Source organism: Temnothorax nylanderi, unplaced genomic scaffold, assembly GCF_030848795.1.
Source record: "Temnothorax nylanderi isolate EJ_2023f unplaced genomic scaffold, tnyl_v1.0 TNYL_tig0342_pilon, whole genome shotgun sequence".
Classification (NCBI taxonomy): domain Eukaryota; kingdom Metazoa; phylum Arthropoda; class Insecta; order Hymenoptera; family Formicidae; genus Temnothorax; species Temnothorax nylanderi.
Genome location: NW_027249404.1, coordinates 14,091 through 40,506, shown reverse-complemented (window position 1 = coordinate 40,506; position 26,416 = coordinate 14,091). Strand labels below are relative to the sequence as shown.

General features: G+C 41.9%; 2 protein-coding genes and 1 long non-coding RNA gene across 4 annotated transcripts; all 3 read left to right on the top strand.

Moving 5' to 3' along the window:
* The first annotated feature begins 2,197 nt into the window (after positions 1-2,197).
* LOC139781502 (E3 SUMO-protein ligase ZBED1-like) lies at positions 2,198-5,240 on the top strand. Its single transcript, XM_071720351.1, has 4 exons — positions 2,198-2,429; positions 3,352-4,812; positions 4,858-4,870; positions 5,153-5,240. Exons 1-4 carry the CDS (start codon positions 2,198-2,200, stop codon positions 5,238-5,240), a joined length of 1,794 nt encoding a protein of 597 aa, XP_071576452.1.
* Positions 5,241-11,980: 6,740 nt separating this feature from the next.
* Positions 11,981-14,545, top strand: LOC139781512 (uncharacterized). 2 transcript variants are annotated; one of them, XR_011720559.1, is made up of 5 exons: positions 11,981-12,261; positions 12,635-12,967; positions 13,089-13,247; positions 14,105-14,386; positions 14,480-14,545. It is a non-coding gene; the product is annotated as an uncharacterized lncRNA (long non-coding RNA). The 2 variants fall into 2 exon arrangements; XR_011720558.1 differs by having other exon boundaries at positions 12,560-12,967.
* Positions 14,546-15,698: 1,153 nt separating this feature from the next.
* On the top strand, positions 15,699-20,945 carry LOC139781501 (uncharacterized). The gene has a single exon (XM_071720350.1). The coding sequence runs from the start codon at positions 15,699-15,701 to the stop codon at positions 20,943-20,945; it is 5,247 nt and encodes a 1,748-aa protein (XP_071576451.1).
* The last annotated feature ends 5,471 nt before the right edge of the window (positions 20,946-26,416 follow it).

The following is a 26,416-nucleotide window of genomic DNA, read 5'->3' as shown; positions in this document are numbered from 1 at the left end:
ACCTTTATGTGCTCCGGAAGTTTGTCCCACACGTAGTGGATGTGATCGCCGCACATTTGCAACAGAACGGTTTTCGGCACAAATTGCAGCTGTTCAGCGCTAAAATCGCGAATGTCTGAAGGTCTCGAACAGCAGGACGAACATCTTTGCGACTGAGCGATAAAAGAATCTCTTTTACAGAGCACTTGCACGCGATGACGTGTTTAACCATAAAATAAACTGCGATACTTTTCGATCGATGTATCGCTCTCAAATCTTACTACTGCGGCTCGACGCGCTTCATCCCTCGTTATATACCCTTTGCCCTCTCTCTCGCTCCAACTGATTTTTTAATAATCTTTTCCTTTGTCTCGCGTACTGCGTCGTAAAAAATAACGTGAAATTGTTTAGTCTACGCGATAACACCCCCTTTTTCTAGAAAAATGTTGTTTACGACGAACATGTTCCGACAGGTTCGACGCGTTATCGGGTCGATCATCGTCCCGATGACGTCATTTCTTCCTTTGTCTCGCGTACTGCGTCGTAAAAAAATAACGTGAAATTGTTTAGTCTACGCGATAACACCCCCTTTTTCTAGAAAAATGTTGTTTACGACGAACATGTTCCGACAGGTTCGACGCGTTATCGGGTCGATCATCGTCCCGATGACGTCATTTCTTCCTTTGTCTTTTACGTACTGCATAGATTGTTTTACGTACTGCGTAGATAGATTGTTTAGTCTACGCGATAACCACCCCCTCTTTTCCCAGAAAAATGTTGTTTACGACGAACATGTTCCGACAGGTTCGACGCGTCATCGACGAGACACGCTCCTACTTATAGTGCGCTATCGAGTTAGTCTTACCCATTGTGCGCCGCCTAACGGCGTCGTTGCAAACATACCCCCTGCGAACGTATCCCCACGGCGCGACCGCGCACCCCCACGCGGACCCCCACGCGGACCCCACGCGGACCCGCGGCGCGACGCTGACCCCCCGCGCGGACCCGCGGCGCGGCGCGGACCCCCCCCCCCCCCGCGCGGACCCGCGGCGCGACCGCGAACGCGAACGCGAACTCGAACGCGGTTGAGTCATCCCGGTGAGTCATCCAGGTGAGTCATCCCGGTGAGTCATCCCGGTGAGTCATCCCGGTGAGTCATCCCGGTGAGTCATCCCGGTGAGTCATCCCGGTGAGTCATCCCGGTGGTATGCCAAGGTCACCCCCCTCCCCCTCACCCCCTCGTAATCCGATACCCTTGTGTAACCCGATACCCCCCCTCGCCCCCCCGTAATCCGATACCCTTGTGTAACCCGATACCCCCTCCCCCTCACCCCCGCGAAATTCGATACCCTTGTGTAACCCGATACCCCCCCTCCCCCTCACCCCCGCGAAATCCGATACCCTTGTGTAACCCGATACCCCGCCCCCTCCCCCTCCCCCTCAGCCCCCCGCGTAACCCGATACCCTTGTGTAACCCGATACCCCGCCCCCGCCCCCTCCCCCTCCCCCTCACCCCCCGCGTAACCCGATACCCCCCCCCCCCCCTCGGAGCTCCATGGTTAGAATCGGCCTATACTAACTACTCTCCTGGGTAGTCACCGCAGCCATATTGAATTCTTGCTATCGAGGCGAGAAATAACCCCTATTTTGTTTTGCGTTTTATTCCAAAATAAAAAGACATTTCAATAAAAAATCACTATAGATCGTTTCAGAACACTTCTAAAATTGTCCGGAACCTATCCTTTTCTCTCGACAATAAACAAACAGCCATAAAACGAAGCCTAAACATACGGAAAAACAAGCCGTTTGACGACTATCGAAAGGAGTGGAGAATGTTCCTTCCGCATATGTATTTCTTGCAAATCTTACTTTTCGGACAATTTTACGAGTTTCACGAATACGTTAAACGTTATAGCACAAGTACAGAGTGAATAATAAAGAAATTAAACGCGAAACAAAATAGGTTGTCAACATATCACAGAGAACAGAATTCTCCATTGGAGAGAGTTCTTATTTCTACCGCGACGGTACGTCGTCACCGTCAACGCGGAGTTCTTGGCTCAGGGACCAGAAGCCTTAAAATATTTTTTATTTATTATTACCCAGTGAAAACAGCAAAATTCGGTATATCGATTAATTATTATATATGTATATGGGATTTTGTAACCATTTTTCATTTTAAATGACAGTTGATACACCTTGTAAAACAAAGGATAAAATGATGTCGCAACATAACGCTAATGTGCAAGAAAGCGACAGTATCCCATTATTGGAATTAGATGATATAAGCCCTATTAAATCGCACAACAATACCGACGGAAATAAACAGCTAAATAAAAGTCCATCGATGATCTTTACACCAATTACTTCCAGTTTAAAGAAGAAACTGATGATGAAACATACTCTACTTGCATCTTATACAGTCAAGAATAATGAAAAGATATCCTCAAGTATAGATAAACATAAGACAGCTAATATAATGCCCATAAAACGTTTAGATTTTTCATTATGTCCTTCGCCTAAACATACTTCTACGTAAATAAAAAATGTTAATACATTAAAAGATAAAGTTAACATAAGTTCTAAGAAAGAACATCTAAGAAAGGACATTTCAGAGCATCAGCTTAACATGCAATGTAAAGCTGACAGAGCAAAGTTAAACGGCTGGGATTGTTGGGAATGCAGAGAAGTAAGAACAATATTAACAATATAGTTACGGGATATAAATAAATAAATATAAATAAATATAAATAAAAAATATAAATATAAATAAAATAAATATAAATATGAATAAGTAAATATATTTTTCTCATAAAAAAGTAATTTATAATACTTGATTTTTAGTATTACAAGAGTCTGTCATTATCAAACGAAGAACTACAAAAACGAAAGAATCAATGCTCGCAACATCGACGCAAATATGAGCGACCAAATACACCAGACGGTATAATATTTTATTTTATTATCACTTTTTTATAATATATAACTTTTTACATAATATATATAAAAAATTTTTAAAGGCTTTTGGGATCCGGTGTTTCCTGAGACATCAAGCATTGACAGACTATTTGATTTTTAAGGATTTATTGCGACTCATGGTACAGAAACATTATCATAATATGACGTGTACAATTCTTTGATTACTCATTTTGACATCATTTTGACTAGATTGTTTTCACTGGGTACATTAAATATAGACATTTTTATTTTTATTCTACTTATCTAAGCGTATATTCACCATGCAGAATATATTTTTTTGCAATACACTTTTCAATTTTAATCTCACCTTTTAATTAGTTGCGTTTGATTCTAAATATCAAAGTAAACTACGTTTCTAACAATTGTAGTTATAAATTTTTATTTCTTTTCTAGACGGGGGATCGAAGGCTGCTGATATTACCAATAAACTCCTATATATGATCGCAAAGGATAATTTGCCGTTTTCTACGGTGGAAAAGGAAGGCTTCCGAACATTCATGCGAAGCGTCTCACCATTGTACAAAATTCCTTGTAGGACAACAATAACGACTCTTATGGAGGGAAAGTATGAGTTTTTATCAGACATGATCAAAACTCGTCTTTCGGAAGTTCGATATTTATCCCTCACTACCGACATATGGACGGACACGCTGAACACCAAAAGTTTTTTGGGCGTAACAGCTCATTATGTATTTAGCGAACAGCATAAATCTGTTACAATCGGTGTGACCGAACTGGCAGAGAGACACACAGCTGAAAATATTGAAAATTGGCTATTGCAGATTATTGCAGACTGGCAAATAAATAAAGAAAATATAGCCATAGTGGTGGCTGACAACGCAGCTAACATGAAAAAAGCGATCCAGGATGCATTTGGCGTCGAAAAATATTTGGCATGTTTTGCTCATTCGCTAAATTTAGTACCAGGAAATATTATTAAGGATGACCCTATTGTGATCTTATTATGCAAAAAGATCAAAACAATCGTAACGTATTTCAAGCATTCAGTGCCCGCTGCAGATGAATTACGGAGGAAATCAACCCTTAAATTGATCCAGAACGTAGATACGCGATGGAATTCAACGAAGAACATGCTTGACCGATTTATCGAATTGGCTGATATAATCAGTCCAATTTTATTACAATCACCATCAGCACCACCAATGCTAAGTGCTTCGGAATTGCAGACGACAAAAGAGTTCGCAGAATTATTGAAACCGTTTGAAGATGCGACACATATTATATGCGGCGAAACTTACCTGACCGCAAGTAAAGCTATACCTATTGTACATACTATTAAAAACAAATTGGCATCGTCAAACCCGAGTACAGAAATAGGTAAACATTTCAAACAAGAATTAACGAAACCGTTAATGAAACGATTTGAGCATATAGAAAAGAATACGCCTTTAGCCATAGCCACTATTTGCGATGCAAGATTCAAAAATATTCACTTCTTTGATAAAGTTGCGTGTTCTCGTGCTATAGACAAAATCACAAGAATGATTAATGCGACTAGACAACAATCATATGGTCAAAACGTGTGTGCTGGATTGTCCACTGCCAAACGAGACGACTTTTGGGTGTTTCATGACAGTCTTGTGACTGACAATCAATCGAGACGGATTGCTAATCGTGACAATGATGCGATGCCCGATGACCTCAGATATTACTTGAATCAAGCACCGACTACTCTGGAAGAGAATCCACTGAAATACTGGAGCATGCACCCACATTCGGCACTACAAGACATAGCAATGAAATACTTGAGTATTATCGCCACTTCCGTTCCCAGCGAACGATTATTTTCCAAAGCTGGAAATATAATGACTAACAATAGGAGTAGATTAACAGGTAACCATTTACAACATTTACTATTTTTGAATTCCCTCCCACTAGAAGATTGGTTCATGTAAGTTATAAAGTTACTGTTCTTGCCTTTCGGGACGCGTCCTTCTAATAGACGACAATGCGAGAGAGGCATTAGACGGAGGGAATTCGATGATAGACCAAAGAGTACAAAGTGGCTCATCTGACGTCTCTGGAAACGATACTGCGTTTGACGAGAGATTATAGGATTATGCTTCATAATTTTGAAGAGAGATTTACTACTTATTTCAGCTATTTTTATATCACTTTTATAGAATAACAATGCATTCTTAAATTCTCAAATCTTTTATTTTATTCTACGTAGGTTCATAAAGGATCTTGCACCAAACCACGGAGGGGTGGATCCCGGTCAGGTTGGCTGGAAATTTGGTGTGATGTTCATGACGTTCTGATGAGGGGTGACCGTGGGCGCGGGGTCCAGGGGTGGACAGTTTTCGGGTTGCGGAGCGTCGAGCATCGGAGGGGTGAGTTCATCGGCTCATGGTGCTCCTTTCGTGGTTTGGTGCGGGATCCTTTCGCGCATCAAAGTCTCTCTATTTTGCGAGTTGTAACTATTGCATAAGAACATTTCGTAATATCATTACACGAATTGGCGGATGTTTCATAAAGGCGATACCTGAGCGAATGTACAATTCGAGCACTTTGCCAGCAAATGTCAAATTGCGTTACGTGAACTTTGTTGCGCATAATATATGTATGTATTCTTTGACGAAAGTGGAAGAGTACGAGCGCTAATTGCGATGTTTACCACTTGTAGCAAATTTTCGCACTATTAAAAACTGTTTTTTTTAGAATTTAGAAACAAAATTCTTCCACTGGAGCGCATAATATAATATCGCTAACTTTTTTTTTAAATCGAGCGGTATACCTGCGATATACCCGTAAATTCAGCCTCGTTTTGTGTGTTTATATTAAACTGTATACTCCGTCGAAACCAGTGGATAACTTATTTTATTTACATAATATATATTTACTTATCGGCGCAACGTTATATTTGTATAATGTGTTACCGCAGTTATTATATTTGGTCATAGTTTTGGACATTGCGTGAGCGCGGGATTGTGTATATTTATTAAAGCGGGGCAGCGAATACACTCCGGTACATGGGTATACTTGTCGTAAGAGTATTAAAGTTTAAAGGACGGCTATCAGTATAAGTGCAGGATTAAAATTAGCGTATCGAACGGGAAGCTTGCGATTGTAAGACGATTTCATGTTCGCCGTGATAGGGAATTTTTACGGGGTTTAATAATTAACGGGCAGATTCTCTTCGCTAAGAAAAAAATAATAATAAAAAAAGAAAAAAGGAAAGAAATGTAGCAACTGGCTGTGGTGCGAGTTTCTCTTACAATTGCAAAATAAACGAAGACGACGCATTGTAAATCGCTCGTTTCGATTATGCAACGGTCGCCCTGCTTGCTGTTTATAATCGATGATTTAAATTATTAAGAATTCTGTGTATAAGGAAAGGAGGATTCTGTATAAAGACGCGAGAGATCCGCTAATTTTATATGGTGAAGATTGGCAACAATCATGTAAATAAATATACACATGTCGCAAAAGCTGTCGCTTTTCTTTCATTTTACGTAACCAATCCCTTCCTGCAAACGCGGAAAGAGACATAAAAGAGATAAAATCCGAATTCCATCGCCAATATCAATTATTTTGTTCAATAAATTCCTCTCTTTTGTATTTATTACGTGGTTATTTCCAAAGAGAATTAGATAGAGTGGAAGGTACGCGTATACAACGATCAATGCCATCTACCGAGTCTGACGCCCAACTACTTAACCACTTTTGCTCAAATTGACCAATATTATATATTATATAACCAATAAATATAAGTGAATACACGTGAATATTCCGTATATGTACATACGTGACGTGAAGGAGGAAGTTCCTTTCATTTAAAGAAGAAGAGAAAGTCAGATTTCGCGCAATATCGGGAGTAGGGGGTATTTAGTTGGGCATCAGACTCACGAGAGGGCACTGAAGGCTGTATACGCAAAAATACACTACGCTCTTATGGGACCTTCCACTCTATTTAATTCTCTTTGGTTATTTCCTTTCGATATTTACTGTATCGATACGCTACGGTCGATATTTTTGGTGTATCAATACTTTGTTCTACGATACGTATCGATACGATATATCGATACTTTCCTTTCGATACGACATCCCTAGGAGGAGGAGGAGGAGTATCTTAAATAAAATTTTTCACATTTGGACTTTGCGTCCCAATATCTCCGCTCGTAGGGCACGTAGCGGAAAATATTATAGGAGATACCCCTACAAGTCGACCCCAAGCTATCGATCAAGCCTACTTAGAACTTGATCCGTTCACTCGTTATCGAGATCTCAACATCTCGAGTACTCGCAACCCGTCGCGTCGCGTAAGAGTCACGGTTGGTCTCGATCCGCGTGTACTTGGCGCGAGACACTACCGTGTCTCTTGATACATGAAAATAAGTAAATATAAGTTGTGACGTGACATAGTCACGTCCCCTGTCCAGACGGTAGCTCGACCGAAGGGAACGTCCGGGATGTCGTCTCCGCCGGAGCGGGGCGGGGCGACAGCGTCGGAATTCGGTAGAAATTATATTTCTTTTACGAGAATTTCAGATGTCGAGTAGATGGCCGGGAAATATTGTAACGACTTTAGTCGCGCCGAGGGAGATACAGGAGGCGTCTTCGAAGGAGTTGGCCGGCGGGCGGATCACGTTTGGGCCCTTTGCCGATTCAGCTTGGAGCGTTTCGCGGAGCGAACGCATCAGCCCACGACGCCGGGATAAGCCCGCCAGAGAAGCCCGCACGGGGCATTGCCGCCGGTCGATTTGCCTTGGTCTGGCCAGCCTGGCAGTCGAAACCGGCTCGGAAGTCGCGGCCTGGACAGCCGGACTCAACATCTTCGAAAATACCGCCGGCGGGCGAAGCAATCAGGAAGGGCGCCGACAGGGGCGGAAAGTCGAGCGCCGTCCTCGCAGAGGGCATACCGGCGATCGGGCTTGCAAGCACGGCGCGCAGGCGCGCGGGCCCAGCGTGGTCCCGCCGGGCCAGAGGATTGAGAGGATCGTCACTGTCGTGTCGGCGTGGCGAGGGACGACATCCCGGGAGGACCGGCTGCCGAGCTGGCGGAATTTGTACGGCCACTACTCGAGCATCTCGTAAACACCGTCTGGGTACAAGTAAGATGCTTCTGGCGGTCGAGGCCCCTCCGAGAGTCGCGTAGAGTCGCGGAAAGCATGTGTTGTCGTCTTGTTCCGCGTTAAAAGAGTCCCACGTGTACCAAGCTCCTCCTCCTAACGCTGCGATTATAACATAAATATAACAGAGTAATACGAAACCTTTATTATTATTGACTGACGATTGGCAATGTTTACAAAACGCTGCGACGTTTCGACTCTTGGATCGAGTCCTTATCAAGCAAATCTAACTGACAAACAATTCAGAATAACATTTAATTCGGTCGAAGAGTATAACATTAAATATTGTAACAGAAAAACGGTACCTGTTAATACATGTCAAAAACCTACACGTCCATGTCTTTGAAAATTTTACCCGAAATAGTCATAGAGACAGTCACTGCAAAAACAATGGTCAATATAGGCGGACAGTAAAATATTAACCAATAAACAATTGTGTGTTCTGAAGCCTATACTTTACGTGTATAAGAAGATGACGATCGGAAATGAGCACAATAATCCGATTGCGCCTTTCGTAATGCAACGCTGTCGCTCGGATATACGGAGCTATACATTGTCGAAGCGTCGACGAACACTCTTCGACCGAATTAAATGTTATTCTGAATTGTTTGTCAGTTAGATTTGCTTGATAAGGACTCGATCCAAGAGTCGAAACGTCGCAGCGTTTTGTAAACATTGCCAATCGTCAGTCAATAATAATAAAGGTTTCGTGTTTGATAACCATTGGCGGAATAAACAATTATTTCTTACATTTCACATCATCGACCCACAATGATGTTTCCTGACCAGGAAGGATACTTCAATACGATTAACAAACAATTTGGAAGGAACACGGTTGTCCTTATGAAATCGTGGATTCACAAGAAGAAGAAGATTTGTAAAGTAAGACATCAATTAATCTTATTACTTCGGTGCAGACGACAGGATGTTCTTCCACCACACATCATGCATATGCGTACAAATATTATCTTTAGGAGCAATAGCGCAAACTGTAGGTTTAACTTTGTCAGCCAACGATATAAAAAAGCAATTCTAAATCTCGAAATAAAAGATATTAATCACCATTTATCTTATCTAAAGTCAGAAGTGGAGTATATTAGCGAAAGGTTACGCTCCTGTCTACCGGAGACAATTCTGGTGGATTTCTTCGATGTTAATACGCATAAACTTACTAACTTTAATCTCAAGCAAAAAAACTCGTCAATTAACAAATTTAATCGAACGTTCTTGAGACAAGAGAGATACAGTTGTTTCGTTAACAATGACAGAACAAAGTGGCTCGTTAACATTAGCGGGAAATCCATTCCGGAAAGAGTTTCGAGGTTTTTGAGTCTGGGTGACAAGTTCGGTTTACCTATTATAAATAACAATAAGAAAGATCGTTTGCGCACTACTCTCGATGTGGTAAAGACCTTTGAGACGAATTACTATAAATTGCCGGAAAATATAGTCAGTGCGGTGCGTAGTTCGATCGCGGATTCCCTGAATGTTTTCCTGAATAAATCGAGACATATTGACTATATTGACCGTCATATTTTAAGCGAGTTCAAGTTTTGTAAAACTTTCTTAAATAATAATAGCGATGTCTTTGTCACGAGAGCCGATAAAGGACAGACAACAGTAATCATGGACAGAAACGATTATATAAATAAAATGACCAACTTACTTGACGACGTATCAACATACAAACTTTTAACCAAAGACCCGATTAAACAATTGACACAAATTCTGAACCAGTTGGTAAAATCTTGGCTGGACAATGATATTGTGGATGAGCCGACCTATCGTCGTCTGAAATGTACAAATGGCAACCTTCCAAGGTGTTACGGGCTGCCAAAAATTCATAAAACAGGTTACCCTCTGAGAATTATTGTCTCCGCGGTCGGAAGTCCTATGTACAATATTGCTAGTTTTCTGCACTCCATTCTACACGAATTTATTCATAGACCTAAATCGTACATTAAGGACAGTTGGACATTCGTTAAGAAAATTAAAGAACAAAATATTAACGACGATCAAATTATGATCTCATTGGATGTATCCTCTCTTTTTACCAACATCCCAAAGGAGCTAGTAATAAGAGCGATTGAAAATAGATGGAATGAAATTTCACCGAATACGAAGTTCACTTTAGCTCAGTTCCTCTATGCAATTGATTTAGTGCTGGACTCCACCAGTTTTAGCTTCAATGGGAAGTTTTATGAACAAACCTTTGGCAGCCCGATGGGTTCTCCATTGTCACCGATCAGCGCCGATATGGTGATGGATGATCTGGAGACCAATTGTTTAAGCTCTCTTGAATTTGTCGTGCCATTTTATTGCCGATATGTTGACGATATCTTCGCCATAATTCCCCGATTGAAATTAAACGAAGTTCTCGACGTATTCAACAGTTACCACCCGCGCCTAAAATTCACGTATGAAACTGAATCCAATAATTCACTACTGTTTCTCGACACTGTCGTCATTAGGGAGGGGCGTCATCTTCTTACAAATTGGTACAGAAAACCTACGTTCTCCGGTCGTTACATCAATTTTTTCTCCAACCACCCAGTGCAATATAAATGTAATACTATAACCAGCTTAGTAGACCGAGCGATCCTACTGTCAGATAGTCGTTTCCACGAAATAAATATCGGTTTAGTAAGAGAAATCCTCATAAATAACTCGTTCCCTACCGAAATGATTGATAAAAAAATCAGGGATCGACTCATGACACTCGCGAGTACTGTGGAGGAAGATGATGCGTCACGGAGCGAGTTTGATGCCAGAAACTGTGTCACTGTACCATACGTGAAGGGCTTAGGCGAAGATATTCGACGCATTTATAAGACAGTTCGTCTCAAAACTTTATACACCATCCCGAAAAAACTTGATGGTGTCATAGCGAAAGGCAAGGACAAGCTTAGCAAAGAGAAAACTACCGATTTAGTTTATAAGATAGATTGCGGAGACTGCGATGCAACATACATAGGGCAAACCAAGCGTCACTTAATGACACGAATTAATGAGCATCAAAAAGATGTTAGAAAACATGATAGCAATCACTCGGTCGTTAGCAAACATCGCGTTACGTTAGGCCATAATTTTAAATGGTCCGAGACGAACATCATCCACAGAGAAAAAAATACAAAAAAGAGAGAGATTGCTGAAATGTTTTTAATTAAAAAGCATTCCAACACTATTAATTTAAAAAAAGATACAGAAAGTTTAAATCCTATATATGATAAAGTCATTTCGTCGTTGTAAACAGCACGTGAGTTCCACATGTATAATAACAACCTTAGTTAAAACCGTGAGAATGTTTCAGTACGTCTTGAAACTCCGATGTGATCACGCGTGTTCGTCGACGCTTCGACAATGTATAGCTCCGTATATCCGAGCGACAGCGTTGCATTACGAAAGGCGCAATCGGATTATTGTGCTCATTTCCGATCGTCATCTTCTTATACACGTAAAGTATAGGCTTCAGAACACACAATTGTTTATTGGTTAATATTTTACTGTCCGCCTATATTGACCATTGTTTTTGCAGTGACTGTCTCTATGACTATTTCGGGTAAAATTTTCAAAGACATGGACGTGTAGGTTTTTGACATGTATTAACAGGTACCGTTTTTCTGTTACAATATTTAATGTTATATCTCTTCGACCGAATTAAATGTTATTCTGAATTGTTTGTCAGTTAGATTTGCTTAATAAGGACTCGATCCAAGAGTCGAAACGTCGCAGCGTTTTGTAAACATTGCCAATCGTCAGTCAATAATAATAAAGGTTTCGTGTTTGATAACCATTGGCGGAATAAACAATTATTTCTTACATAACAGAGTAATGTCACTTTCACTTTTTCGACACTGGCGGCGCTTTCGCCAGCGCGCTGTCACAGTCAGTTCAGTTAATACGTGTGTGTAAGTGTGTACTGCGCGCAGTGCAGATAGTGCGTTCAGTGCGCTGTCACTGACAGTTCAGTTAACCTATCGAGAGACACGGTAGTGTCGGAGCGAGACCGACCGTGACTCTTTACGCGACGCGACGATTAATTCAAGGTAATTGTTTTATATGTAATTATATATCTATTATTCTATATATATTACTGTTACTTACTATACTACGTTTACGCGATTACGCGAGTGTTTACACAGGTTAACCTAGATATATTGACGGCATGGAGCTGATGCCGAAGAGATCCCGTTTACGCGAAGGAATTATCGTAAGTTATCGTATCGTTTTCGTAAGTTACTATACAGAATTAAGTAACGCTCGCGTAAACGTAGTATAGGTTAGATTACCGGTTTGTCTTTGTTACTCATTGCCAAAAAAGAAAGATAGAACGACGTTTGTGTCGGCTTGTGTCACTTGCTGGAAAACTCCCTATGTATGCAAGTTTAACGCCTATTGAGTTAATATGAAATAATTTTCCTAAATGTAATAAAAATAACACGATGTTATATATGCGGTTTGCCGTGATTATATATATATATATATATACACTTGTGATTTCTGCCCAGTGCTCTGAATGTTATGTGATTTTCGCCCAGTGCTCTGAATGTCATCTAGTCATACATATCATGCTTTGATACAAGGAACGTGAAAAAGAGCAGGAAAAGAAAAGAACAAACAGAAGAGACAGATTCAAGCTTTGTCTTTTAATCTGGATGAAGACAATGCCGAAAAATCCCCGCAGTCAGAAAATGAGCAATCTGATGGCCTCGCGATTAAGAAGATTAAGAAAAATCCAGATGTAGATACAAGTTTCTTGCCAGATAGGGAAAGGAAGGAGGAGGAAAATAAACTTAAGGAAGAATTGAGGCAAGAATGGGCTAGAAAGCAGAACGCGTTGAAGGAAGAAGAAATTGAGATCACATTCAGTTATTGGGATGGATCTGGCTATCGTCGGAGTGTTATAATGAAGAAAGGTGAATGTCTCAGTGATTTAGAGAATTTTTAAGTTATTAAAATACTCCAGTGTCACTTTTGGAGTAACATTGGCGTGATATATAATGTTTTCTACTGCATAAATTAAATTTTCACATACAGGTAATTCTATCTATCAGCTTCTTCAGAGATGTTTAGAAGTTCTGAAGCGTGAATTCAGCGAGCTTAAAACAGTAATGGTAGATCAGTTAATGTATGTCAAGGAGGATCTTTCTTATATTACCGCACCATTATACGTTTTACGATTTTATTGTAACTAAGGTAAAGATACTAAGTGATAAAACTTATGAAGCAATATCACAATGTTGGCATGTTATTTTAATGTATGTAATATTGCGATTAGGCACGAGGAAAAAGCGAACCTCTGTTCACATTTGACGTTTACGATGATATTCGTGTTATGCACGATGCTTCTGTCGAAACCGAGGAATCACATGCCGGAAAAATTTTACTTAGGTATTTATCATTAAAAGAATACTTTGTATAATTCTCTTTTATGTTATTTCTCACTAGATTATGGTACGAGAGGAACAAACACATTTTTCCAGCGAGTAGATGGGAACCTTTTGATCCAACAAAAAGTTATGACAAGTATACAGTGTCGGATAAAAATAGGAAGAAAGATAAAATCTGATAAACTTAGATTCAACGAATTGTCCAATTTCGTTTAAAGGATTCAGATTCAAATTCATTCAGTTATGTGATAATATTTAATTCATTTACTCGATTATGTAGCTCTACTAAATTACAGTCCTTTGAATCAGAATCCTTTAAACGAAATTGGACAATTCGTTAAATCTAAGTTTATCAGATTTTATGTTTCTTCCTATTTTTATCCGACACTGTATACTTGTCATAACTTTTCGTTGGATCAAAAGGTTCCCATCTACTCGCTGGAAAAATGTGTTTGTTCCTCTCGTACCATGATCTAATGAGAAATAACATAAAAGAGAATTATACAAAGTATTCTTTTAATGATAAATACCTAAGTAAAATTTTTCCGGCGTGTGATTCCTCGGTTTCGACAGAAGCATCGTGCATAACACGAATATCATCGTGAACGTCAAATGTGAACAGAGGCCCGCTCTTTCCTCGTGCTTATAGATATCCATTAACAGGTGGTACTTATGGTCGGCAGTCCAGACTCCGGAAAATCGCATTTTGCAAAGAATTATCTGAAGGAATACGGATACGTCAACAGAGACACTTTAGGCAGCTGGCAGAAGTGCATTGCTGCAGTCCAACAATACTTGAATCAAGGAAAAAGTATAGTTATAGACAATACCAATCCTGATCCAGCTTCGAGAAAGAGATATATTGAGATAGCCAAGAAGCGCAATGTCTCGGTCAGATGTTTCGTCATGACGACAAGTATAGAACACGCGAAACGTAATAATAAGGTAATCGAAAATTAACATTAACCGTCATCGTGTGAAAGAATCGTATGAAGTAATGTTTCCGAAAATTCTAATCGATTTATTATTATATTACAGTTTCGCGAGTTGACTGATCCAAGCCACATTTCAATCAACGAAATTATTATCAACTCCTACGTGTAAGTAGATTTTAGATATATACATCTCTACACTCAAAATTATTTATCTTTGGATATGTAATTATACTTTGATGTTACTCTTTTGCAGGTAAATGGTCGACAGAAGCTTACAATGTGTTACAAAATTGTTCCTCAAAGGGAGTTGCTGCCCAAACTCAGATTGAAGGTCGCATTCAAACTAATATTTATGCAAATATTTATTTTATGATACAAAATTATGAGGTAAGTAGTTATTATTATCCAATCTTCGAGAATCTCTTTGCAGATGCGCAAATTAATTGAAATTAATTGATTTTTTAAAGCTAATTTCCCTTACTGAAGAACTGGTAACAAACGGACATGCTGAACAAGTAGGCATGGGACCAGATGAATGAAGCCAGAAACACTTGAATCCATCTGTACATAAGTGTTCGAGATCGCGAAAGCTCGAGATCACGAATGCTCTTGAATATTCTTATTCTTATTTAGACGACTGTGTCATGAGTCACAGCGGCAGTGTAACACGATATTTATCCAGCGGACCACCCCTGTTGCTTCGCGCTCACGTCATAAGATTTATTCTCCGTACGAAGCCGAGTCACTCTCGACGATCGATACTCTAATCTCATAGACAATGGCTATATGCACCTTCGGTATTTCAGTTCGAGAAGCTTCTATTCCATGACATTTTGACCTTAGCTAAGCATTCGTCATCCCTGACGCGTTCTTTGTCTCGCGTTGGTATAAAAACCCGTAGAACTTACGGCGCGTCGCCAGTCATCAACAGTGCGTTAGTAGGTCACGATCTGTCATCGAGCGATATTGTGATGGTCAGTTTCTCATTCACGCGCGGGTTATTCAACGCGTACAAGCGAGAAAGTGTTGATAGAGAATTCGCGTAAAATCGCCCGCGTTTCCGAGTTCACTTAAATTCAAATACACTTATAAGTTATGTCACTCTTTAATTTCGGCATTATTTTTGGTTGTTAAATAAACTATTGTGTTACTTCAAGCTTCCGGTGTTAGTGGTCTCTCACGCACTATCCCTTCTTCACTCACACGCGTGCGAACATTTCTGGTCCTTCGAGCCGGATACAGATATATACCGGCAATCTTACATCATCGCTACGAGTGTGAGTGTCAGTGCGTGAACCCCGTGACACCTACGAAGCGTAAAGATGAGCCTCGACGCGGAAGGCGCGCTGAGGAGTCAGCATGACCTCTACGGGCGCATTTCACGAATCATGGAAAACCTGAGAAAATTAGGAGAAGCGAAGATAACGCCTGGAATGGTGGAATCAAGAATCGAACTGCTGGATTCTTACTGGACGAAGTTTCTCACCGTTCACGACGCGCTCCTCACCACCTTTTGGAGCGCAGTCAAGGAACATGAATATGTTAAATCAGATTTTGTCGGAAAAGCCGAAGAAGCATACATGACGCAACGCTCAATACTTGTAGATATGAGGAAGGAATCGCGTGGTCAACTCGGACACGCAAGTGCCATACGAGGGCATGAAGGAGAAAGCTCCCCTCGGAAGTCGCTGCCACGAATTCAGCTTCCCACCTTCACAGGCAGGTACGATGAATGGTCCGCGTTCAAAGATCTTTTCGGCTCGATAATCGATAAGGACACCGGGCTGTCCAATGTGGAGAAGCTCCACTATTTAAAGTCGTGTGTGAAGGGAGAGGCAGAACAATTGTTGAAAAATCTACCAACAACCGCGGATAATTATAAGAGGGCGGTGACCCTGCTAACCGGACGTTATGACAATAAACGATTATTGGTGAGAGCCTGCTTCTCAGCTTTGACAGCGCTGCCGAAGTTGAAGGACGAGTCGGTTCCGGGATTAAGACGATTGTTTCATACGATGATTCAGACCGTCAGCTCGCTCGAGAGCATCGGGCGACCTGTCGACAACAGTAGCGATTTATTCGTGCACATCTTAGTAGAATTACTAGATCCCAGCTCCAGGCGCGAGTGGGAGAATAGTATAAGCAACTCTACTGACCCTCCAGCTTATGCCGAGCTGAAGTCGTTCATGGAATGTCGCTTACGAGCCTTGGAGGCTCTTCATCCGAGCGGTCGTGAATCGAGCACGACCGGCAAGGCGAATGGTGTCAATCCGCAAACGAAGCGGACACACTTCGCGCAGAAATCAACCGCGTCGGGTACAACCGCGCCGGGTACGACCGCGTCGGGCACGACCGCGGGGTCGAACGGGGGCAACCCGCAAGCGAGGCGGGCCCAGCCAGCACGGAGGCAGCCCGGAAGCGGAAGGTGCTCCTTGTGCGAGAAGGAGCATTACATCACGGGCTGCGGCATGTTCCAGGAGAAGTCACCTACGCAGAAGAAGGAGTTTGTAGAAAGTAAAGGACTTTGCTACAACTGCCTCGGGGAGCACTTCGCTTCTTCATGCCCGTCAAAGAAGACGTGTGGAGTGTGCGATGAGCGGCATCACACTACAATCCACGACGTTTGTCAGCGCAGGAACGATGCCACAGGGGCATCTACCTCCTCGCTACATGCGAGCAAGTTCGGTGGAGATCGAGCGGTCATTCTCCTCGCGACGGCTCGCGTTTCCATAATGGACAGGTATGGAAATCAAGTTTCTGCACGTGCTCTGATTGACTCAGGTTCCGAGGTCTCACTGGCCGCTGAGTCGCTCGTGCAGCGTCTACATCTTCCTCGCTCTCCCGCCTCTATCGTCATCTTTGGAGTGGGTGGCAGCAAAACGGGGTCATCAAAGGGCAAGGTCGATCTCAAGGTTACATCGCAGGCAACCGAGGCGGCGATTCGGGTAACCGCATTGGTGTTACCTCGCATAACAATTTATGGAGAACGCATCAATTGGGGGAAGGCGGCATGGCCTCACCTCGATGATCTGCAGCTGGCAGATCCTGACTTCCGGGCCAGGGATCCTGTGGAGATTCTATTGGGCGCGGACATTTACGCAGCAATTCTGGAAGACGGAGTGCGGAAAGGGGAGCCGTACACACCCGTGGCGCAGCGGACCACTCTAGGATGGATCCTCTCGGGTGCCGTCAAGGATACTGGGCCGCGAGGTCCAGCCATTTCTCACCACTGCTCAATCGGTGAGGATTTAAGCGCCCTCGTGAGACAGTTCTGGGAACAAGAGGAGCCGACGCGAGCTCTATTACCTCTCACGGAGACCGAACAACAATGTGACGACCTTTTCAAGAAGACACACAGCCGGACAGAAGATGGGCGATATATGGTGCGCCTGCCAGTCGCACCGACTCTACCTCGTCTCGACGAGACGAAGCGAATAGCGGAGAGAATACTCAAAGGCATGGAGCGGAAATTCGAGTCTGACGGAAGGCTCTATGTATTATATGCTAATTTTCTAAAAGATTATGAAGTGTTGCAGCATATGACCCCCGTGCCGCAAAGCTGCGAGCTGAAACAGACACGTACCTGTTACCTGCCACACCATGGAGTCCTGAAGGCTGCCGGAGACGAGGTCAAGATACGAGTCGTCTTCAATGGATCGGCGCAGCTTACCTCAGGTGATTCCCTGAACCGGCACCTATACACGGGGCCCAATCTATTGCCGACTCTGGGCACCATTCTGACGCGATGGCGACAGCATCAGTTTGTCATGGTGACGGATATCGCCAAGATGTATCGACAAATCTTGGTACATCCCGACGATCGGGATCTTCAGCGGAATCTTTGGAGAAAAGACCGCGCCGAGGCGGTTCAGGAATATCGCCTCAACACCGTGACGTACGGCCTCTCATGTGCACCGTACCTTGCAATCCGGACGCTTCATCAGCTTGCAGCGGACGAGGGACACCGCTTTCCTCTCGGGGCGGCTGTTTTGGAACATGACACATACGTCGATGACATCTTCGCCGGAGATGATTCCAAGGAAGGCGCACGAGGCTTAAGAAATCAGCTGATCGAGATCTGCACGGCGGGCGGCTTTACACTGAGCAAATGGGCCGCTAATGACGAGGAACTGTTACATGACATTCCGGAGGAGCGTCGACAATCTCGCAGCTTGCGGGAGTGGGAATCCGATGTCGGCCACTCCACCTTAGGCATCCAATGGCGCCCTTGCCTCGATGCCTTTGCATTCAAGGTACGTCCTTGTGGAGAAGGAAACATTACTAAACGAATTGTGCTTTCAGAGACGGCGCGTCTCTTCGATCCACTAGGATGGCTTGCACCAGTGGTGGTACGAGCCAAGATCTTGATACAATCGTTGTGGCTACAACGAATTGAATGGGACCAGCCTTTGTGCCCTGAGGATCACCGAGCGTGGCAATTGTTCCGCAAGGAGCTTCCTCTACTCGAGAAATTGCGGGTGGCGCGCTGGCTCAACACCAGTGGAGAGAATCTCAGGATGGAGATTCACGGTTTTGCAGACGCATCAGAACGGGCAATTGCAGCAGTGGCCTATCTCAAGGTCACTAACGACTGCGAGAGTAAGATTTCTCTGCTGCAGGCGAAGACGCGGGTGGCCCCGCTTCGCCAAGTATCGCTCCCGCGCCTGGAACTATGCGCTGCCGCATTGTTGGTTAAGATCATCGAGGATGTGGAGATAACATTGGACCTATCAGGCGCAGAAAAACATCTCTGGTCTGACTCTAAGGTGGCTCTAGCTTGGATACAGGGCCACCCGTCAAAATGGAAAACGTACGTGGCAAACCGAGTTGCTGAAATTCAGCGAGCTTTTCCGGACGCAATTTGGCATCACATTCCGAGCGAGGAGAATCCAACCGACTGTGCATCACGAGGACTCTCGCCCAGCGAGTTACTTCAGCATCATCTGTGGTGGCAAGGACCGATCTGGCTTCAATCTAGAGACAAACTCTACAGCCAGATCTTACCAGAGGAAATCGGGGACTTGCCTGAGCAGCGGACGCACGTGCACCTTGCATCAAAGGACCCGGAGGAAGATCCGAATCTTCTCCGATTCTCTGGATTCCAGCGCTTGCTGCGCGTTACAGCATGGGGCCTACGATGGCTTAATGTTTTGCAATCTCGTCATAAACAGTTTGTTACAGGAACATTGACGCCTCAGGAACTCGAGGATGCAGAGCAGAGGTGGATCCGAGTCGTACAGGAGGCCTGGTTTGCAGACGAACTGCACGCGCTGGCACGCGGTCAGGCGTTGTCAAGGCGGAGCAGCATTTTGAAAATGCACCCGATCATAGACGAGAAGGGCATGCTTCGTGTCGGCGGGCGGCTGAAGCACGCCATTCTGAGCAAAGACGAGAGGCACCCAGTGATTCTACCACGACACTCTCATCTGACGAACCTCATCGTGGACGCCTACCACCGGCGAGCTCTACACGGTGGCGTACAGCTTACGCTCGGTCTATTAAGACAACGCTTCTGGATTCCAGGCGGACGGATGAAAGTGAGACAGCACATCCACCGTTGTGTGCGGTGCGTGCGATGGCGGGCGGCTTCCCCACACCCACTGATGGGGGACCTTCCGCGCCCGCGGGTACGGGCTTCACGACCATTCACTCATACGGGAGTGGATTATGCAGGACCGATCTTGTTAAGGACAACTAAAGGACGGGGTCAGAAAGCACACAAGGGATTCCTGGTCATCTTCGTGTGTCTCAGCACACGAGCGGTGCACCTGGAGGTGGCATCAGATTACACCGCAGAAGCATTCATAGCAGCCTACAAGCGCTTCGTATCCAGGCGAGGTCTATGTACGGCGCTGTACAGCAACCAGGGGACCAATTTCATCGGAGCGGACGCTCAACTACGAGCTCTATTTCTTGACGACATCAGGGATCACAGCATTGCAAACACCCTTGCAAATGACGGCGTACAATGGCGATTCAACCCACCTTCGGCACCGCACTTCGGAGGCATATGGGAGGCAGCGGTAAAGTCAACAAAACATCATCTGCGAAGAGTGATTGGAGACGCCACCCTGACCTACGAGGAGCTCTCCACCTTCCTGGCACAAGTGGAGGCGTGTCTCAATTCGAGACCTTTGTCACCTCTCTCTGACGATTCAAAGGATCTAGCAGCCCTTACACCGGGACATTTTTTGATAGGCGCAGCCATCAGCGCTGTCCCTGAGCCGTCACTAGCAGAGGAGCCAACCGGCCGTCTATCTAGATGGCAACTTCTTCAACAGCTGAGGGACCATTTCTGGAAAAGATGGTCTTCCGAATACCTCCAAGCTCTCAATTCAAGGCAGAAATGGTGGACCAAGCACGACAACCCACGAGTTGGTGATCTGTGCTTGGTGCGGGGCGAGCAGACTGCACCTACCAAGTGGCCCTTAGCACGGGTGACTGCCATCCACCCCGGAGAGGATGAGCAAGTCCGAGTGGTCACCATACGGACCGCAGCTACCACTCTGAAGCGGCCCACGACGAAGATTATTCTATTGCCACGGGTCGGTGACCCGGAAGATATCTAAGACCTTGAGCGAGAGTGCTGCTTGTAGTAACTTACGTAGAGTTGGTTCACAGACTGTATTAGTCTCGCCATTAAATTATATTTCGTCAGATAACCTGACGAGGCGGGCGGAATGTTCGAGATCGCGAAAGCTCGAGATCACGAATGCTCTTGAATATTCTTATTCTTATTTAGACGACTGTGTCATGAGTCACAGCGGCAGTGTAACACGATATTTATCCAGCGGACCACCCCTGTTGCTTCGCGCTCACGTCATAAGATTTATTCTCCGTACGAAGCCGAGTCACTCTCGACGATCGATACTCTAATCTCATAGACAATGGCTATATGCACCTTCGGTATTTCAGTTCGAGAAGCTTCTATTCCATGACATTTTGACCTTAGCTAAGCATTCGTCATCCCTGACGCGTTCTTTGTCTCGCGTTGGTATAAATCAGTACAAAATTACCTTTTTTAAAAAAGGTAAAAAAAAGTGCCAAGTACACGCAATGTATTTTGTAAATTCAATCGAAAAATTATCTCACAAAATTGTCTCACAAAAATTGTCTCACAAAATTATTAAATTACAAAATTGTTATTTTATTCAATCCAAGTGATATCTACCTGGAAAAAACCTAAATAACAAGTGGTATCTATTTAAAAAAAAAATACGTGAAATTATTTAATACTGCGCCAATTACAAAGAGAGAATATATATATATATATATATATATATATATATATATACCTTAACAAAATTATTTTTATATCACGAAATTGCGTTACCAAACTCAATCTAAGTGATATATACCTTAACAAAATTATATCACAAAATTGTTTTACCTAACTCAACCTAAGTGATATGTTATTTCAAAAAAATATATGAAATCTTTAAATTACGCCAACTACAAAGAGAATATATATATTGCTTTGAAAAATAATTGTAGTGCAACTACTCTTAAAAAATAAAACAAAATTGTGTTACCTAACTCAACCCAAGTGGTATGTATCTTTGTATTCCTGAGGATCTTTCTATCAACCCAAGTGGTAGTAGTTTTAATTCTCCTTGATAAAATTATAATATTACAAAGAATCATTTAATCATTTTAATCACAAAGAATTAAAGAGGTAACATTATAAAATAAAAATATTTAATTAAAATAAAATAAATAAATTTTTCTTGTAAAAAACTTGGCGCTGCTTTTTTAAAGTCTATCCAGACAAATTTGCATCGCGCATAAACATAAGCGTAAGAAATTGATTGGTTCATATATATGTGCAAAAGGAAATAGACCAATCCATCTCTTTATGCATATGCTTATGCACCTATGCAAGTTTGTCTAGATTAATCTTAAAAAAGCAGCGCCAAGTTTTTTACAAGAAAAATTTATTTATTTTATTTTAATTAAATATTTTTATTTTATAATGTTACCTCTTTAATTCTTTGTGATTAAAATGATTAAATGATTCTTTGTAATATTATAATTTTATCAAGGAGAATTAAAACTACTACCACTTGGGTTGATAGAAAGATCCTCAGGAATACAAAGATACATACCACTTGGGTTGAGTTAGGTAACACAATTTTGTTTTATTTTTTAAGAGTAGTTGCACTACAATTATTTTTCCAAGCAATATATATATTCTCTTTGTAGTTGGCGTAATTTAAAGATTTCATATATTTTTTTGAAATAACATATCACTTAGGTTGAGTTAGGTAAAACAATTTTGTGATATAATTTTGTTAAGGTATATATCACTTAGATTGAGTTTGGTAACGCAATTTCGTGATATAAAAATAATTTTGTTAAGGTATATATATATATATATATATATATTCTCTCTTTGTAATTGGCGCAGTATTAAATAATTTCACGTATTTTTTTTTTAAATAGATACCACTTGTTATTTAGGTTTTTTCGAGGTAGATATCACTTGGATTGAATAAAATAACAATTTTGTAATTTAATAATTTTGTGAGACAATTTTTGTGAGACAATTTTGTGAGACAATTTTTGTGAGACAATTTTGTGAGATAATTTTTCGATTGAATTTACAAAATACATTGCGTGTACTTGGCACTTTTTTTTACCTTTTTTAAAAAAGGTAATTTTGTACTGATATCACCTATTTTGTAGTGTTAAGCAAGGATCTGCAAAACATTTTTATTTTTTATTTTTTAATTATTCACAAAATTAGCAATAACAACAAATACATAAAAATTAATAATATTTAAGTAAAAGTAAATTATACATTTCTCACAAAAATTGAAGGAACACTAAATTTATCTTTAAAAATAGGCAAAACTCGAGCAGCGGTAACTTTGTTAAAAATGAATAAAATTTAAATTTCAAGCTTAAAACCTCTACTTTCGAAAGGTTACTATTATTCGTCCAATTTTTATTATGTCTAGACATAATTTTAATTCAGTGGATTTTTATTATGTCATGACATAATTTTAATTCTGCCGCTAGGGAATTTTTAAGTCGATTCTTATGAATCAAGCTTGAATTTGATGTCTAGGTGTCCCCGGTTGCCAATAACGAAGTCCACATAGTGCGCTCCATAGTTTTCGGTGTCCAGGTGTATTAATACCTTGAATTCGATGTCCACGTGTTCCAGGTTGCCGATGACGGGTTCCAGATAGTGCGCTCCATAGTTTTCGGTGTCCAGGTGTAATAATACGTTGAATTCGATGTCTAGGTGTCCCACGTTGCCGATGACGAGGTCCACATAGTGCGCTCCGTAGTTTTCGGTGTCTACGTGTATTAATACCTTGAATTCGATATCTACGTGTCCTACATTTAGATTTAAAGTTATTAATACACCTAGACACCAAAAACTACAAAGCGCACTATGTGAACCTCATCATCGGCAACCTGGGACACGTAGACATCGAATTCGAGGTATTATTACACCTAGACACCGAAAATTACGGAGCGCGCTATCTGGACCTCGTCATCAGCAACCTGGGACACCTAGACATCAATTTCAAGGTATTAATACACGTAGACACCGAAAACTACGGAGCGTACTATGTGGACCTCGTCATCGGCAACCTGGGACATCTAGACATCGAATTCAAGGTATTAATACACGTAGACACCGAAAACTACGGAGCTCACTATCTAGACATCGTCATCGGCAACCTGGGACACCTAGACATCGCATTCAACGTATTATTACACCTGGACACCGAAAACTACGAAGCGCACTATGTGGACCTTGTCATCGGCAACCTGGGACACCTAGACATCGAATTCAACGTACGATTACACCTGGACACCGAAAACTATGAAGCGCACTATCTGGATCCCGTCATCGGCAACCTGGGACACGTGGACATCGAATTCAAGGTATTAATACACGTAGACACCGAAAACTACGGAGCGCACTATGTGGACCTCGTCATCGGCAACCTGGAACACCTAGACATCGAATTCAACGTACGATTACACCTGGACACCGAAAACTATGAAACGCACTATCTGGATCCCGCAATCGGCAACCTGGGACACGTGGACATCAAATTCAAAGTATTAATACACGTAAACACCGAATACTACGGAGCGCACTATGTGGACCTCGTCATCGGCAACCTGGGACACGTAGACATCGAATTCAACGTATTATTACACCTGGACACCGAAAACTATGAAGCGCACTATCTGGACCTCGTCATCGGCAACCTAGGATACCTAGACATCGAATTCAAGCTTGATTCATAAGAATCGACTTAAAAATTCCCTAGCGGCACTTTCTGCCAAGCGTAGGGTTCCTTCTTTTCCGGCAGCGGTGGTAATACGATGTAAGGATACGAAATCTCTCCAGATAAACATGAAGCAATTGACTCAATATGTATTATATATATATACCTAATTTACCTAAATAGAAATATTTCTCCTGACCGATAAGTCTATCGACCTAATTTAATTTACCTACTAGATCGATCGAAATACGCGCGCGATATCGAAACTGGCGATACCTGCGCCGCCAGTGTCGAAAAAGTGAAAGCGACATTTCTCTGTTATCTGTTTGTTACATGTATGTTATAATATATTGAATTGAGAGCGTTGACGTAGACGTATCTTAATAAAAAAATTTCACATTTGGACTTTGCGTCACAATATCTCCGCAATATCGATCAAGCCTACTTAGAACTTGATCCGTTCACTCGTTATCGAGATCTCAACATCTTGGGTACTCGCAACCCGTCGCGTCGCGTAAAAGAGTCACGGTCGGTCTCGCTCCGCGTGTACTTGGCACGAGACACTACCGTGTCTCTTGAAACCCGTAGAACTTACGGCGCGTCGCCAGTCATCAACAGTGCGTTAGTAGGTCACGATATGTCATCGAGCGATATTGTGATGGTCAGTTTCTCATTCACGCGCGGGTTATCCAACGCGTACAAGCGAGAAAGTGTTGATAGAGAATTCGCGTAAAATCGCCCGCGTTTCCGAGTTCACTTAAATTCAAATACACTTATAAGTTATGTCACTCTTTAATTTCGGCATTATTTTTGGTTGTTAAATAAACTATTGTGTTACTTCAAGCTTCCGGTGTTAGTGGTCTCTCACGCACTATCCCTTCCTCACTCACACGCGCGCGAACAATAAGAGTTGTCAAGAAACTCTACAATTTTCACGCATAATCCGCGATTCTTAGTCAATATGGACTAAAGTTTAATACAATCGCCATTGATGATCCCCTTTAATCGCGTCAAAATTGATTATTTCGCTTTTTGACTTCGTTCTTTACTCATGTTGTAAAATAGTTTTCCAATTGTGTAGAATATTTTTATTTAGAAAGAAATTTATAAAGATTGTTATATTGATCGTAGAGTAGAGAAAACAATAAAACTTAACATTTTACAAAGTAGTGTCACATTTAAACTAGAACATTGTATCGAATAACTCAGACGAATTAGGAAATTCGTTTCTACGTGACTCATGTCTATTTCTGATTGGGGACGATTCGAGAACTCATTGAAATAATTTAATTTCTTTTCACGTTTAAATTTAGGTCACCGTAGATTAAACTTGTTACCTTATAAGTTATTGTTAAATGGCGCATTTTATTTAATATTCCGCACTTTACTGTTGTGGCATAAAATTATTTTATGTTTCAAAAGATGGAGACTAAGCTTTCGGATTAATCCAGATGTACGCATATATACTGTATATATTTGATTAATTGTTTACTTAGATATCAATGATTCTTGCGCGATATGCTAATACATTTTTTTCTATGCAAGATTTCAATGCAGTAGAAACTAGTTAACTGAGAAAAAGAGTCTATAAATGATTCGTAACTCGTGCAATTGCGCTCAACTGGAAACGTTTGGCAGTTATGAAATGTTAATATTTAATATTGTTGTTAAACATAATATAGAAATATTTTTCTAGGAAATGTATACAAGTAAGGTTACAATCATTAAATCGCTCACAGTGCTCACGTACATAACTTTGTCGCGCGCTGCAATTAACTCAATTT

What these genes read in the sequence shown, in the direction of transcription:
- LOC139781501 (XM_071720350.1), top strand. Translation starts at nt 15,699, where the DNA reads ATGAGCCTCGACGCGGAAGGCGCGCTGAGGAGTCAGCATGACCTCTAC.
- LOC139781502 (XM_071720351.1), top strand. Translation starts at nt 2,198, where the DNA reads ATGATGTCGCAACATAACGCTAATGTGCAAGAAAGCGACAGTATCCCA. An exon ending in TAATGAAAAGATATCCTCAA is followed by an intron (nt 2,430 to 3,351) that starts GTATAGATAAAC and finishes TTTCTTTTCTAG; the next exon opens with ACGGGGGATCGAAGGCTGCT.